Here is a 17,501-nt window from a genome sequence, read left to right as displayed (position 1 = left end):
GAGCAGGCTGCCCAGTTTGTTGGTGGTAAGGGCAGATAGTTAGGCTGATGGGATATTTCAGTCTCTGCAGCACTCTGTTAACATTACACTAACCAGAATTATATATGCTGATATCCCTGTAACAAGTCGTTATCCAGGGCATATTCAGGAAATTATATAAGTGTATTTGTTGTTAATTATTTTTAGTCTTTCCCCAGTCAGTGAAAATCCACCATCCACCCACCTTCCACAGATGGTGAAAAATATAATTTATAGCAGCTGAATACAAACCAGCTGGTAAATTACAGCATAAGCGTTTCTAAAATACAATGTTAGGCATTGTAGTCTGTGTGAGTGCTTTTATATTGGAGATTACCGTAAGTGCTATGGGTAATTTAAAAAAAAATTAATAGGACGATTCTAAATTAAGGAGTATAATTTCCCCTTGTTATGGAAATAAGTTGTTTACATTCCCCTGGCCAACCATATTTACCTCTGCCTTCACCCTCAGTATTAGGCAAGTTGGAGACACTAAGTAGGTCTCCCTTGTATGCCTTTGTCATCAGGGAGAAGCACAAGAGGAAATTCAGTGATAGGATCAGACCCTCCATTAGCCTGCACTTTTTGCAGTCATTTACACCTGTGCCAATGGTAAAACACTACCATTGTGAATTGGTATTATTTTCCATTCACTTTGCACCTGTGTAACTGAGCATGAAGTTCAAGGGAGTGGAGAATCAGGCCCATAGCCTCTCCCAAACTCTTACTGGCTGATTGACACATGTGGAATGCCTAACTAAGCCACCATGGCCACTGAAGAAAGGCTATTGCCCACTAAAACTCATGATCCGCACCATTGGTTGTGGCTGTTTTCAGCTGGAGGGGGCCCTAAGGCAGAATCACTTACCAAGACAACTGGTAGCAGATCGTTTTAAAAAAGGTTTTCTTTAATATAATTAGCCACCTTGTTGTTTCCAAACATTATTCAGTGGGGGTGAAATTCAGCAGCCCTGGTGTGGAGGGCTAGCAAAATACTCTCTCCACCACCACTTAAAATGCACACAGGGCTGCACAGGGGATGATCACACAAGGTGCATCTCCTATGCACTGCAGAAAGGCTCTCCACTCTGGTGCCATGTAGGCTGATGAGGCTTTGGTGAGAGATACTGAGACAACTGCAGGTATGATCAGAAGCAGCCAAAGCAGGGACTGCAGTACTGGAGGGGTAGGTAGAGTGGAGCCCAGCTGGGCAGCTCGTCCTCCTGACACCCCTTGAATCCAGAACTGTGCATGGGAGACCCCACATACATTCACTCTGGAAACTCTAGGACCCATGTGTTATCTCCCTTTCCACCTGTCACATGGACTTGGGAGAAAGCTGCAGAGAGGCAGCAGCCTGAGATGCCCGCTGGTAGGTGCAGAAACAGCCAAAGCAAGGAACTTCAGATGTTTAAAGAACTTTATACGGTTTTGACTGGGCTTTCTCTACCGTGTGCTGATTGGCTGTTTTCTCTAACACAGCCTTCCTCACAGTCTTTTCAACCTCTGCATCACCCCACACCTGCCTGTCTTACCCTCTTTTCCCTTGTCCTGTGCCCTCACCCCCTCTTTCTTTCAGTGTCCCCCTTCCTTTTCTTTCCAATTAGTTTAGCCCCTCCAAAGCATACCCACCTAAAGGAAAAAAATATGAAACTAACATGATGTTTGCCACCATCACATTGTTCACTCTGCTTGTGTATTCTACCCCTACCCCCACCCTGTGTCTGTCTATTTAGATTATAAGCTCTTCAGGACATGGATGGTCTTTTAGTTCTGTGTGTACAGCACCTAGCACAGTGGGGTTCTGATCACAACTGGGGCTCTTGGGTGATAGGATAATGTAAATAATAAGTGGGCTGCATCTATGCAGATCATGTAGCCCTAACACTTCATGGAAGTGGCACAGGAAGAGCTGTATCTACTATTTCAGACCACAGAAATCATATAAAATATATAATTTTTGAATGAATAGTGATGAAATTTAAGTAATTAATTCTGAATTAATGTCTTGCTCTTGCAAGCACTGTTACTGGATGCTTAATATTTGAAGTACTTATAGCAGGGGTGAAGACCAGCTGTTCATTAGACACTGGCTCAGAAGTCACCGCCAATGAATGAGTCACATTTTTGAAAATATTTGAAGGATAAGGAGCCAATTATACACAACACATATGTCTAATGTCAGCTAATGGACTGGCAATCCCAGTGCTGGTACGCCTCAAAGCAGACATAGAGTACATGGGTGAGACACCGCAAAAAAATGCATCTTCATCCTGAAAGCCACAGTCTCTGGAGGAAGTCCCAGAGATGGAGTCCCAGAGATTCTAGTGATGAACATCATTATTGAAGAGAGAGAACCAGGGGGGATGAACTGTCATGAGCACTCTAAGAAAAATGCTGCACTGAATAGAGTACTGGCTTGAGTGGAGAGAGAGTGTGATTCTCTGGATCCTGCTGGGCAGATCTGATATTTTAAAGTGGCCGGAAGACAGAAGTGGTCATTCCTCCCTAGAATGAGAAGATCATTGATGGACACTGCTGGGTATCAGGAAATATCAATGGATATCAAGTGCTTGTAGATCCTATGTCTGGGGCAAGCCTACCTATTGGATAGCCAATGTACTGGCTAATGCCATCAAAGGAAGAATACCAGTGAGACTTCTAAACTCAAATGTATAGGCTGTGGAGTTGTATCTTCAAACCAGAGTTGCAGGGGTACGTCGGTCTGAGGAAGTGATCTCTTAGGTGGAGGTGACCTTTGCAGAGAATTGAGATAAGCTGCTGGTGACAAGAAAGGAGAACAAGTTGCCTCTGCTAGAGAAGGACGTGGTAGGAAACTGCCCGTTCCAATTTAGGAGCTCCAAGGGCTGACTCCAGCACAGATGAGTGAATTAAGGGTGTCAGTAGAGAAGCAATAGAAGTCTTTTCTAAGGATGATCAAGACTTTGGTTATACCACCCTGGTTATGGGTTGTATACACACGGTGGTCACTAACCCAATACAGCAGAAACCTGAGAGAATTTTTCCACAAGTGTTTCAAGAGGTTAAAAAGCATGTCCCCAATCTGGTATTCCAAGGTGTTCTTAAGGAAAGCCACAGTCCCTGGGCATTGCCTGCAGTAATCATGATCAAAAAGGATGGCAGAGTGGTTTGGTTGTGATTTCAAGAAACTGAATGAAATCACATGTTAGGACATCTGCCCACTGCTCCGTGCGGAGAAATCATTAGATGTATTGGAAAATGCAAGAGTATTCTTAACCCTTGCTCTGACTTCGGGCTGTTTCCAAGTAGCAGTGGAAGCACAAGATAGGGAAAAGACTGCAGTACCGACTCCTTTCAGGCTGTTTGAATGGACATGATTACCATTTGGCTTGTGCACTGTGCCCACTACATTCCAGAGGCTAACAGAGGGAGTGTTGGCAGACTACATTCTGGACACCTTGTTGATATATCTAGATGATATTACTGTGTTCTCCAGAGGCTTCAAAAGTCATATACAGAAGCTGGATTTGATCTTCACATGTTTGAAGGAGCATGACTTGAAACTGAAACCTAGCAAGTGTTGCCTCTTACAAGTGGAAGTCAAATTCTTGGGCCATATGATGTTGACAGATGGCATCCAGGTAGACAAAGAGAAGACCAATACATTGAAAAACTGGCCTGTCTCTACTACAGATGGTTCATCCCCAGATTTCCACACATTGCTGCACCTTTACATCAGCTAGTCTGCCAAATGGGCTGAAAGAAGGGGAATGACCATGCACTACACTTTGTGTGGGATGTTGCCTTGTCAAGAAGCCTTCAATGAGCTAAGACTACAGTTAATGACACCAGCTGTACTCTCATATCCTGACTTCAGTCTGCCTTTCATAGTGACCAGAGATAAGAGCCTCCATGGCCTAGATGCGATACTGAGTCAAAAACAAAGGGGGAGGTGGGGCTGAACATGTGGTTGTGTATTCAAGCTGTAGGTTAAGGCATTCAGAGAAAAATGACAAGAACTACAGTGCCTTTAAGCTGGAGTTTCTTGCTGTTAAATGGGCTGTCACAGAAAAGTTTGATATACTCAATGTTCACGTTGGTTTCAGATCACAATCCTTTCCAATACCTGCCAACCACCAACCTGGATGATGTTGAGCATTTTTGAAGTGCATTACAAGCTGGGAAGACAAAACACCCATTCTGACTCATTGTATTGACTGTCCCTAATGGAAGACCCAGAGGTGAGTGAGGACTTAGAAAAGGATTTCCTAGTAATCCCTGAAGATGTCGTGCAGGTATGCCTGTGGCTGGAGGAGCCAGAACCTGAGGGTTATTAATGTGTGAGGAAAACTTCCCAGAATGCATCGGGGAGAAATCCTTTGTCTTTCAGGAATGACCTAATGATTTCAGTGTACTCCTGGGAAGAAATTCAGGTTCTGCAGCAGCAGGGTAACATCAGATTAGTCCTAGCAGAAGTTAGAACTAGATGTAACTGGACATTTGGAATCAAGGACCCACAATCCAGGAAATTAAGTCAGCCATGGGAACAGCTTAAATTTCACCGTGGAGTGTTGTCCTGGGTTTTATATGACCCAAGAGAAGGAGAAGTGAGGCAACTGGTAGTGCTGGTATCATTATGCAAGCAAGTTGATGAGGCTAACCATGACCACGGAAGGCATTTCAGAGATAGGGTACCCTGGAGATAAGTCATTACTGGCCCACAATGGTTAGTGATGTGCGGTCCTGGGTTAAGCAAGCAATATGCCCTAGCCAATGACATATTTCTTCGTACCAGCGCTCCTTTAATTTGCATCAATGTTACAGCCCCAATGGTAGTCTTAGCAATGTACTACACCCTGCAAGAGAAGAATGAAAATGTGTTAGTCCTCATTGACATGCATACCTAGCAACACATCCAAGTCCAGGAAGAAGATACTGGACTTGTACATTTGTTGTAACTGTGAAATTTACTGCACTTCAGAGACTACTGCATTGAACCTTACCAAAGCCAGTTTCTCACAATGTTTATGCTGTGCAGTGTTGTTTAATCCCCAAGAAATGGTTTTGGTGTAAATGGATTTTGTGTGTGTTTAAGTGAATTGCAGTGATTAAAGGGTTACCAGTGAGTTAGGAGTATCCTAGAATAGGGGCACCCTCATCCCATCCCAGAGGTGCCCATTGAGTACTGAGATAAATATCCAGGAACCCCTGAGCTCAGTCCTTCCTGTGTGATGTGAGTCCTATTCACTTGGCACCACGAGGGAAAGTAAAGATGGGCAGGCGCCAGGGAGAATAGGAATGGAAAGAACTTGCAGCCAGAGGGAACAGTGGATAGACCGGAGAATTGCACCGTCACCAGGAAAAGGCTGGTCTACGTGATCGGGGACTCTTACTGAGGAGAATGGACAGGCCTGTAACCAGAGCTGATCCAGAGAATAGAAGGGTGTGCTGTCTTCCAGGTGCTAAGGTACAGGATGTGGAACTAAGGTTGAAGAGGATCCTAAAGGGAGCGGGAAAGAATCCACTGATCATCCTTCATGTGGGAACAAATGATACCGGTAGATTCTCGCTGGAACGTATCAAGGGAGACGATGCCAGGCTGGGGAAGACGCTTAAGGAAATGGAGGCTCAGGTGATCTTCAGTGGGATTCTGCCTGTTCCTAGAGAAGGGCAACAAAGATGTGACAAGATTATAACTATCAACAGATGGCTCAGGCAGTGGTGCTATAAGGAGGGCTTTGGGATGTATGGCCACTTGGAGGCATTCATGGACAGAGGACAGTTCTCTTGGGATCTGAGTAGGGAAGGAAATAAACTTCTAGGATGGAGGCTGGCACAACTGATAAAGAGAGCTTTATGCTAGGAATTTGGGGGAGCTGTCCAGGTAATCTCCACGCCAGATTTTAGCATTGAGAGGGAAGAAAACTAAGTAAGAAAGGATACAGCCATGCTTAGGAGAATGGACATAAGGAGGAAGGGCAGTGTGGATACCAGTCTAATAGGTCATACTGGCTGTAGAATGTCCATGCCTAATCGGGTGAAGAATGTGAGCGAGGCCAAACAACAAAAATTAAGATGTTTGTACACCAATGCGAGGAGCCTCGGTAACAAAATGGAGGAACTAGAGCTATTGGTGCAGGAAGTGAAACCAGATATTATAGGGATAACGGAAACATGGTGGAATAGTCGTCATGACTGGACTACACGTATTGAAGGGTATGTGCTGTTTAGGAAAGACAGAAATAAAGGCAAAGGTGGTGGAGTAGCCTTGTATATCAGTGATGAGGTAGACTGTAAAGAAATAAGAAGCGATGGAATGGATAAGACAGAGTCCGTCTGGGCAAAAATCACATTGGGGAAGAAAACTACTAGATCCTCCCCTGGGATAGTGCTTGGGGTGTGCTACAGACTTCCAGGATCTAATTTGGATATGGATAGAGCCCTCTTTAATGTTTTTAATGAAGTAAATACTAATGGAAACTGCGTGATCATGGGAGATTTTAACTTCCCAGATATAGACTGGAGGACAAGTCCTAGTAATAATAATAATAGGGTTCAGATTTTCCTAGATATGATAGCTGATGGATTCCTTCATCAAACAGTTGCTGAACCGACAAGAGGGGATGCCATTTTAGATTTGGTTTTGGTGAGTAGTGAGGACCTCATAGAAGAAATGGTTGTAGGGGACAACCTTGGTTCAAGTAATCATGAGCTAATTCAGTTCAAACTGAACGGAAGGATAAACAAAAATAAATCTGCGACTGGGGTTTTTGATTTCAAAAGGGCTGACTTTCAAAAATTAAGCAAATTAGTTAGGGGAGTGGATTGGACTGAAGAACTTATGGATCTAAAGGCAGAGGAGGCCTGGGATTACTTCAAGTCAAAGCTGCAGAAGCTGTCGGAAGCCTTCATCCCAAGAAAAGGGAAAAAATTCATAGGCAGGAGTTGTAGACCAAGCTGAATGAGCAAGCATCTCAGAGAGATGATTAAGAAAAAGCAGAAAGCATACAGGGAATGGAAGATGGGACGGATCAACAAGGAAAGCTACCTTATTGAGGTCAGAACATGTAGGGATAAAGTGAGAAAGGCTAAAAGTCAAGTAGAGTTGGACCTTGCAAAGGGAATTAAAACCAATAGTAAAAGGTTCTATAGCCATATAAATAGGAAGAAAACAAATAAAGAAGAAGTGGGACTGCTAAACAATGAGGATGGAGTGGAGGTTAAGGATAATCTAGGCATAGCCCAATATCTAAACAAATACTTTGCCTCAGTCTCTAATGAGACAAATGAGGATCTTAGGGATAATGGTAGCATGACAAATGGGAATGAGGATATGGAGGTAAATATTACCATATCTTAGGTAGAAGCGAAACTCGAACAGCTTAATGGAACTAAATCGGGGGGCCCAGATAATTTTCATCCAATAATATTAAAGCAATTGGCACATGAAATTGCAAGCCCATTAGCAAGAATTTTTAATGAATCTGTAAACTCAGGGGTTGTACCGTATGACTGGAGAATTGCTAACATAGTTCCTATTTTTAAGAAAGGTTAAAAAAAGTGATCCGGGTAATACGGGCCTGTTAGTTTGACATCTGTAGTATGCAAGGTCTTGGAAAAAATTTGGAAGGAGAAAGTAGTTAAGGACATTGAGGTCAATGGTAAATGGGACAAAATACAACATGGTTTTACAAAAGGTAAATTGAGCCAAACCAACCCGATCTCCTTCTTTGAGAAAGTAACAGATGTTTTAGACAAAGGAAATGCAGTGGATCTAATTTACCTAGATTTCAGTAAGGCGTTTGATATGGTGCCACATGGGGAATTATTGGTTAAATTGGAAAAGATGGGGATCAGTATGAAAATTGAAAGGTGGATAAGGAATTGGTTAAAAGGGAGACTATAGCAGGTCATACTGAAAGATGAACTGTCAGACTGGAGGGAGGTTACCAGTAGAGTTCCTCAGGGATCAGTTTTGGGACCAATCTTATTTAATCTTTTTATTACTGACCTCGGCACAAAAAGTGGGTGTGTGCTAATAAAGATTGCGGATGATACAAAGCTGAGACGTATTGCCAATTTAGACAAGGACCGGGATATCATACAGGAGGATCTAGATGACCTTGTAAACTGGAGTAATAGTAATAGGATGAAATTTAATAGTGAGAAGTGTAAGGTTATGCATTTAGGGATTAATTACAAGAATTCTAATTCTAAGCTGGGGACACATCAATTAGAAGTAACTGATGAGGAGAAGGACCTTGGAGTATTGGTTGACCACAGGATGACTATGAGCCGCCAATGTGATATGGCCATGAAAAAAGCTAATGCGGTCTTGGGATGCATCAGGCGAGGTATTTCCAGTAGAGATAAGGAGGTGTTAGTACCGTTATATAAAGCACTGGTGAGACCTCACCTGGAATACTGTATGCAGTTCTGGTCTCCCATGTTTAAGAAGGATGAATTGAAACTGGAACAGGTTATAGAGAAGGGCTACTAGGATGATCTGAGGAATGGAAAACCTGTCTTATGAAAGGAGACTCAAGGACCTTGGCTTGTTTAGCCTAACTAAAAGAAGGTTGAGGGGAGATATGATTGCTCTCTATAAATTTATCAGAGGGATAAATACCGGAGAGGGAGAGGAATTATTTAAGCTCAGTACCAATGTGGACACAAGAACAAATGGATATAAAGTGGTCATTGGGAAGTTTAGACTTGAAATTAGATGAAGGTTTCTAACCATCAGAGGAGTGAAGTTTTGGAATAGCCTTCCAAGGGAAGCAGTGGGGGCAAAAGACCCATCTGGCTTTAAGGTTAGACTCGATAAGTTTATGGAGGAGATGGTATGATGGGATAACATGATTTTGGCAATTAATTGATCTGTAACTGTTCATGGTAAATAGGCCCAATGGCCTGTGATGGGATGTTAGATGGGGTGGGATCGGAGTTACTAGAGAGAATTCTTTCCTGGGTATCTGGCTGGTGAATCTTGCCCACATGCTCAGCGTTCAGCTGATCGCCATTTTTGGGGTCGGGAAGGAATTTTCCTCCAGGACAGATTGGCAGAGGCCCTGGGGGTTTTTCGCCTTCCTCTGCAGCATGGGGCATGGATTGCTTGCTGGAGGACTCTCTGCACCTTGAAGTCTTTAAACCATGATTTGAGGACTTCAGTAGCTCAGACGTAGGTGAGAGGTTTATTGCAGGAGTGGGTGGGTGAGATTCGGTGGCCTGCATTATGCAGGAGGTCAGGTTAGATCATAATGGTCCCTTCTGACCTTAATATCTATGACTCTATGAAAGTGCTTTCAGGTGGGGACTTGGATCCTTTCGTCACTTGGTTCAGCCAGGATACTGCGTACATAGAGAAATTTCCCTACTATGGCGGGACAAATCCCCCGCTTACACACAGACTGAGTTGGAGGCTGCGGAAGAGTGGCCTGGACCCAGATTATGCCAGTCTATGCCTGGTGGAGATTCCCCCTCCCTGGGTATACCCAACAAGGAGCCAATTTCCACTCCCTTGCACTGCCTGAACGCCACAGAGGGAGCAGATCAGAGCTGGGAATCTTCTGTCAAATTTCTATTTTATTGCGCACAGCCCAAATGTACCTTTAACAGAAAACTCTACTGACATGGGGTTTATAAAGTGGCTATGTCACAAGAGAGTAAAAATTGCATAGACTTATTAATTTGCATGATGCGTCACTGATTATGGTACACAGGGGAAGCTATAATTTGCATAGATGTTTGGGTCATCCCTGTTCAGAAAGAATCTACATCTTGATAACCCTAGCAGATGTAATTAGGGATATAAAATTAAGGGTACATAAGCATGAGGACAAATATTTTTGGGCAATGCTGATTTTGTCAGCAAGTGCTTTATTGTTTCACTTGTCTTGGTTTTATGTGTTTCAACTATGTGAGCTTTTAGACAGCCCTCTGTATTTTCATGCATCTTCCATTGCTATCTGTATTCCCCTTGAGGGAGAGTAATTGAACAGACAGAGTGTCAGGAGTGACTCATTTAATCCAGTCAGGTGGTGATTAGGCTTTCAGAGCATTTGCATCACAGCAAGATGCTTGTGTCAGATTGTACATCTGAATATTACACTCAGCATTGAAGATTTAAAATGAAAAATGGACCAAGCGTGGAACAGTAGCTGAAGGTACTGGTATAGATAAGCAGCCTTGTCCTCATTGAGTTGTCTGCAGTGAGCGACAAAGATCTGTTAATTTTGCCTTTGCAGCTGATGGAAAATGATATGATAGCCCGATAGAACCAGCGACAACCTCCATACAAAAAATGTCTGTACAAGAACAAATAAAATGCAACCTCTTCCAAGAACCCTGAGGAAGACTGTGTAGCTGTCTGTAACTCTTTGTTCACTGCGGGATGCTTCACAATATGCTGTAGAGAGGTTTTGTTTTTAGGGTTTTTTTTATGAATGGTAAACTGGGAGGGGCATAATGTCATCAGATCCTGATGTCAGCACAATGAATGAAATGCTTGCATAGCAGCATATTGCTCCAAGACCAAGAAAACAGACACCGTCTCAGATTGGCTTCCTAGAACAAATTGTCTTTTGCTGACGAAATCACCATTCCCCCCACGTGTGTTAAATTATCCATATAAGTTAGGATTTAGATAAGCAGAGGACATGAAGATACACATCGAATAATGCAAATTTGATCTCTTACACATCCCTTTAAGAGCTGTTAGTGGATCGCCCTTTCTGCAGATACTGCTAATGGACTCAGTGAACTGAAGACCTGTCGCTGTATTTCTGTTGTTTTCTATCTAGCCCAATGTTCTGCTTTTGTCTGCAGAATTCTGTGTTAAAGCTACAAGCCCTTGAAACTGACTTGTGCTCTGCCTTTTTGCCAACCCAGGAAGAAACTCCTCAGCTGCAGGCTTTCAGGGATCCTCCAGCCCCTTCTTCAATTCAATCCGGTGTGCAAGCTGATGGGGCCAGTTGTGGAGGTAAGCTGCTGTGTCATGATGTGTCCTCATTTGCAATTATAAGATAGTCTTATGTTCCAGTATAATCTAATATTTGCAGCCCCATGGAACACAGCACAGATTAAGTGTGAATGCTGAAGCACAATGAGCTGCTGCAAATGCTAAAAAATGTAAACAAAGGGATAAGATGTGTTAGTAAGGGTAGAAATAAATTGCAACAATCTTTTACTTTACTTAGGTACAGCATTTTGCTTTAGAGGCAATTTTAAGAGTCCAAATTCCTTCTTTTTCAGTTTGAGCTGCTTGTTTCTTTCAAGAGAGTACGTTCTTTATTTCTTTACTGTGTTACACTGCATTGTGATATTCTGCCGTTTCATGTAATTCTGTTTTGCAGTTTTTTTTGTCAGAGCAATGTCACTTCATTTCTCCTATTTATTGATTTTAATTTAATGCATCAGCAGAGAGATAGTGAAGGTGAGTTTTACAGCACATTGATTTTAATCATTCATGAATCTGCCTTGTCCATCTTGCATATTATGATGTGTTCCTTTTTCTTTTCTTAGCCCTACACATGGAAACGAATTCCTCCAAATAAATGGCCCTAACACTCGGCATCATTTTCTGTCTGTTCATAGCTTATAATCACAGAGATGGCAGAATCATGATTTTAGGCAGAAGGAGAATCATTGGCTCTGAAAAATAGGTCATAGTTAATGAGACTAACATACCCACATACTGGAATGATATGTAATCTTAAATTGTGTATGGTCCACATTAAGGCAAAATAGGTCAGTAATACAAGGTCTAAACCTAATTCTACAAGGTAATTTTATGGATAAAAGAAAGGTGAGTTCAGAAAAGCTTATGTCAGAAGCTGTTGTTTGTTTGGATTTTCTGTAAAATGCGATTATTTTATATTATTTTTATTACTTACGCTATTCCACTTTAGACATTCTCAAATGATGTCTATGTACTGCAAAAAATTAGGGTTACATGTACATGTAATTCCTTATCATTGAAAATCTAAGCAATGCAAAGGATGATGCATACTGTAGCCAAAAAGAGTGTGTAACGTTTTGGCTTCTGAGTTGATTAGGAATAGGTTGTTTGGTTTTGTGGGTGTTTTTTCTGGCTGCTGCAACATAGGTGGAAAAACACTTAACAGGTTTCAAATACAGCTGTAGGAATTCCTAACAAGCCTAGTTTCTCACCAGTATATTTGAGTCAAGAATGGAGACCATGCAAATGCTACACAGGCCAAAGGGGTTTTGTAGTTTGCACTAAAACTGCATTGGCTTTTCCATTCATTGGCAAAGTCAATTTTTTGTCCTTTTCCAATTTAACATAAATATTTTGCTTCTGCAGTTTCATAATTCATAATCAGAGAACACTTGATATTAAATGGAAAACTCTGCAATCTTTACCTTTGATTTGATTCTGACTGCATTTAAACTGTTAAAAATCTCCCACTTCAAATAACACTTACAGCATTAATCTGTTAATTTACATTTACACAGCAGGATACTAGAAGATGTAGCATTTCTCTCACACAGTCCAAATAGAGCATGATCTGCTATTCAGTTGTTTCCAACTTGTGCTTTAGGGGAAGCTTGGCTATGCATTGATATGCATTTGATATACATTGTTTTGCGGTAGCACCTGCTTCTTGCTGTTTTTGTTTACTGGCTTCTTATTTTAACATAAACAACACTGGTCCTTTTTCTCTCTCTTAAACTACTGGTGGAATTTATCAGTTCAATCAGTTGAAATACAGTAGTCGCAAAGGTCTAGATTCTGCTATCAGTTATATCAATGTAAATCTGGATGAAGTCAGTGGATTTATACCAGGATAACTGATAGCAGAATCTGGCCTTTAGGGTATATTTAGTGCTGGGCAAATAATGGATATTTCAGTTCATTGGAAATTTTGAAATACTGGAAAAAAATATGTTTTGGGTCAAACCAAAAATGTGTTTTGTTTTTTTTTAATTTTCACTGAATCAAAAAGTTGAAAAAATGTAGAGTTGTGTTGAAATGTTTCAATTTGGGGGCATTTTGCCAGAATTTTACCAAGGAGGACTAGATTGCCAAAACACATGGGCTAGGGAGATGGTGAAGGAGAGGAGAGAAGGACCTGCAGTCCCTTCTAATCTTTAGTAAAGTGGTGAAGGTACTCTCCAGGGATGTGGAAGACCTGGGTTCAGTTTCTCCTTCCGCCTTATGTGGAGACAGAGAGTGAAGTTAGGTCTCCCGGATTGTAAGAGAATGCCGTAGAAATTCAGAAACTGTTCCAAGTCGACCAAATCTGCGTTTTTTTCCGTGAATAAATAGCAATATTTAAAATTTAAAATGCATATTTTTTTAATTTAAACATGATTACGTAATAAATTTCACTTCTCATTTCACATTCCAATTAATAAAAGTAAAGGGAATACCATTTTTATGAACCAAGGCTAACTAGAACATACTGGCAAAACAATGGAGTGCTTAGGACAGCATTTTTTTCCTAGGGATCCCAAAATGTTTAGTGATTCTCATTATATAAGTCCCTGAAGACTGTGTGGGACAAGCATGTTCAAATTTACTTACAAACCCGTAACTCCTTGAACCAGTGTTTGTATAAGGAAGCTATGATGAATTTCAATGATCGTGTATTCAAACATATTAAAATAGGAGGAAATAAAATTAATAAATGTAAATTATTACTTAGCATAACTTTGGGGTATGTGGCTACACAGCTAACACAGAGTATGTATCTAACTGTGAGTGGTTGAACTATAAGAAGTTTTACACATCTTTTATGAAAAATGCTAATTCTCACAGTCACTGACACAGTATATATTTTAATGCATATGTATATTATATTTATATATGTGGTTTTTCACACGTAACAGATGTGGATAATTTTTATTTTATTTAACTGTTTAAGAACATCATGTGAGAACACAGACTTGAAATTGTTTCTATGGTAGTTTTGGTGTCCCTATTGATCAGGCATATTGCATGTTTTGCATGAGTTACTAGCCCTTAGCTTAATGTCAGATTATGAGCTCTGGTTTAGTGCTAACTTGTCGGATTAGGATAGATCTAGGATTGGAGCCAGTTTGCTGGTTTGGGTTAAGGATGGTTTTAGCTTTTGATTTTTCACTAAGGTTAGGTCCAACTTGTGAGGGCAGGCATAGGCACAGGCTAGAGTAAATGTTGGGCCCATTCATTGGTCTAAGCTAAAGCCTGGGATCCTTTTCAGGGCCCAGGCTGGAGTATAGAGTTGATGCGAGGATTTTGGCCTGAAACTGTTAAGATTGGGGCCATCTTGTGAACTTGGGCTAGTGCTAGGATGCCATGAGTTTAGGACTGTGGCTATGGTTGACTTGGGGCTGTTTTATGGGCCCTATTTAGAATTGTGCTTGGGTCCTGTGACAGGGGACACACTCACCTCTTGCAAGCACCTCTTGCCGGGTGGGTTTGAACCTGCACTCACTCTCTCTCTTCACGGTGCTCTCTAACTGCTGTTGCCCTTGTCAGGCGGGTCTTCAGTGGCTCAGCCCTCCAGCCAAGTCACACACAATCAATATGCATGAATGCACAAACCCCTTCCAGGGTAAGAGGTCCAACCGGGCTTGTCCCTGTGCCATTGGTAATGTCTTTAGCCATTCCTCTGGGCTCAGTTCTCAGCCCCTTCTGGGCTAGCTTTAAGTCTCTGTCTGCCTTGGTATAGAGCAGTGTCCTAAGGGCTTTCTCCCTGGAGACTTTTTAAGTCCTGCCGTTCACTTGGGCCTCTAAACAAGCCTTATCCCCTTCTTGGGGCTTAGGACACCCTGCCAATGGCCGGTAGGGGGACCTGTACCTGCCAAGTACTCCAGGTCCTGACCCAGAAACCCTATAAATATCAGCCACATGCTGCTTCCTGCAATAGTTGCTGCTGCTATTCTCTGGGCTACTTCCCACGTACCCCCTTTCTTTTCACCTTTACCTCATGGCTGAAGTTCTTCGTCGCAGAATGCCAGTGTCAACAGAACTCATCTTCTGGTTCTCCCTGGAGTTCCAGTAAGAAGCATCTTTCTTGCTCCTCTGGTCCCTGCCAGGAACTGACTAGCTCAGCCCCTGTAACTCCTTTTATTTGAGCCTGCTGAGCTTTGATAGGATGCTTCCCAGGCCAAGAGGACCCACCTTTACTGCTCCTTTTCTGGGGTGGGTTGTGGTAGGACCGCAACGCCTCTAGCAGGGCACCTCGAAGGGCCTGGTACATCCCATCATAGGTCCAATTTAGGAGCCCAGGTTACTTTTAGGGCCAGTTTGTGTGTTTAATCTAGGCTTAGGGATACGAGTAGTGCTGTGGTTGCCTTATGCCCAGCCAAGCTGTAATGAACCCCATTGTTCAAACTTTGTCTATCTCTGTCTGACCTCATAGTGCTGTGCACACTTCCACTTATGCCGTTGAAACTTATGTCACTCAGAGTTGTGTTATTTCACACCCCTGAGCAACATAAATTTTGCCGTCATAAGTGAAAGTAAAGGAGTACTTGTGGCACCTTAGAGACTAACCAATTTATTAGAGCATAAGCTTTCGTGAGCTACAGCAAAGTGTAGACATGGCCTTAGCTTGCCCTGAGAACAGTCAGTCTTCTTCCCCCCCGCCCCCGCCTCCCTGCCCCTCCACTGGGCAACAATGCAACATATAGGGAAAACTAAGACCCGCTCGGGACTCATAAAATATTACAAAAAATTCCCACTTCATCACACCTTGTATTTGGCAGAAGTACAGATTTGTGAACAGCCTCCACCAAGAGCCCCAAAATCAGAGTGCAAAATATGGAAATCTTTCTGCTGCCCTTGTGGTATTCACGGACCTGCCAAAATGTTAACACTGCCATTTTTGTTTGACAGTGCAAAACCCGGTACTTAATATGGTTTCAGAATAAGATGTGTCATAAAAATAAAGGGAAGAGTAACCACCTTTCTGTATACAGTGCTATAAAATCCCTCCTGGCCAGAGTCAGAACGCTTTCACCTGTAAAGGGTTAAGAAGCTAAGATAACCTCGCTGGCACCTGACCAAAATGACCAATGAGGAGACAAGATACTTTCAAAGCTGGAGAGGGGAGGGGAAACAAAGGGTCTGTCTGTCTGTGTGATGCTTTTGCCAGGAACAGATCAGGAATGCAGCCTTACAACTGTTAGTTAGTAAGTAATCTAGCTAGAAATGCGTTTAGATTTCCTTTTGTTTTAATGGCTGGTAAAATAGCTGTGCTGGATGGAATGTATATTCCTGGTTTTGTGTCTTTTTGTAACTTAAGGTTTTGCCTAGAGGAATCTCTGTGTTTTGAATCTGATTACCCTGTAAGGTATTTACCATCCTGATTTTACAGAGCTGATTCTTTTACCTTTTCTTTAATTAAAATTCTTCTTTTAAGAACCTGATTGATTTTTCATTGTTCTTAAGATCCAAGGGTTTGGGTCTGTGTTCACCTGAACAAATTGGTGAGGATTTTTATCAAGCCTTCCCCAGGAAAGGGGGTGTAGGGCTTGGGGGGATATTTTGGGGGAAGACGTCTCCAAATGGGCTCTTTCCCTGTTCTTTGTTTAACATGCTTGGTGGTGGCAGCATAGGGTTCGAGGACAAGGCAAAGTTTGTACCTTGGGGAAGTTTTCAGCCTAAGCTGGTAAGAATAAGCTTAGGGGGGTCTTTCATGCAGGTCTCCACATCTGTACCCTAGAGTTCAGAGTGAGGAAGGAACCTTGACAAGAGTACTTCCTTTTAATTATGCTAATAGATGGTCAGTAGCAGAAGCTATTTCCACCCCTCCCCACAATGATTCCTTATGTTTCTCAAAGCTGGAAAATTATGTGAAATTTGAAAGAAGTTAATACAGTTCAATCCAGAGGACAGCACAGTATTGTTTTTGAGAAAAAAAATGTAGGTTAGATTCATGTACTGTAACTGTATTATGTCTTCTAAACCAATGAAAGAATTCACTGCCAGAAGATAATGTTGTTTACCTTTGCTATGTAGCATTCATTAATCTCTGTTTATTTCACATGTGAATTGTTTGTGCAAGTCACCAACTTAGGCAGGGACAATGGCCTACATTTCTTCAAAATTCCTTTCTGCATATTTCACTGAAGGAAGGATTTGGATACTCGATAAATTCTGCAAAATATATGTCTTATAATCTGTTTTTTGTCAGTTGATAACCATGAAAGTTATAGAAGAAAGTGTAAACTTTTAATTTCATTTACATTTACATTTCATTATAAATCACCAACTTACACTATATTTGATGGGTTCACAAAATGTAAAATGGTCATTTATATTGAGCTACTTTAAAAGGATTCTATAGTGCTTACACTGTTAGCTAACAAGTGATGTTTTGTAACTCTGGAATAGAGTATTTTGTCATTTTTAACATAATGAAATGCATTTGTAATATTTTATTTTGCATTTTTATTTTACTTGTTTTCATTTTTAGGAGCAATATAAATAGTTCTGTTTGGAATATTAATCGATACAGTGAATAGAGTATCTGTTTACAGTTTACCAC

At 41.6% G+C, this 17,501-nt stretch overlaps 1 protein-coding gene across 6 annotated transcripts in view; it reads left to right on the top strand.

Moving 5' to 3' along the window:
- The window catches only part of FAM13C (family with sequence similarity 13 member C), a 199,984-nt gene that overhangs the window by 144,720 nt on the left and 37,763 nt on the right, over nucleotides 1-17,501 (top strand). For all 6 annotated transcript variants that reach the window (XM_073353371.2, XM_073353370.2, XM_078853799.1 and 3 more), the window contains one exon: nucleotides 10,891-10,981. In XM_073353371.2, coding sequence (XP_073209472.1) covers nucleotides 10,891-10,981 — 91 coding nt within the window. The remainder of the gene's footprint in view (nucleotides 1-10,890; nucleotides 10,982-17,501) is intronic.

The sequence above is a fragment of the Lepidochelys kempii genome, chromosome 7, assembly GCF_965140285.1.
Source record: "Lepidochelys kempii isolate rLepKem1 chromosome 7, rLepKem1.hap1, whole genome shotgun sequence".
Lineage (NCBI taxonomy): Eukaryota > Metazoa > Chordata > Testudines > Cheloniidae > Lepidochelys > Lepidochelys kempii.
The sequence above is the reverse complement of the archived record's forward strand: the minus strand, read 5'-3'. Positions and strand labels throughout refer to the sequence as shown.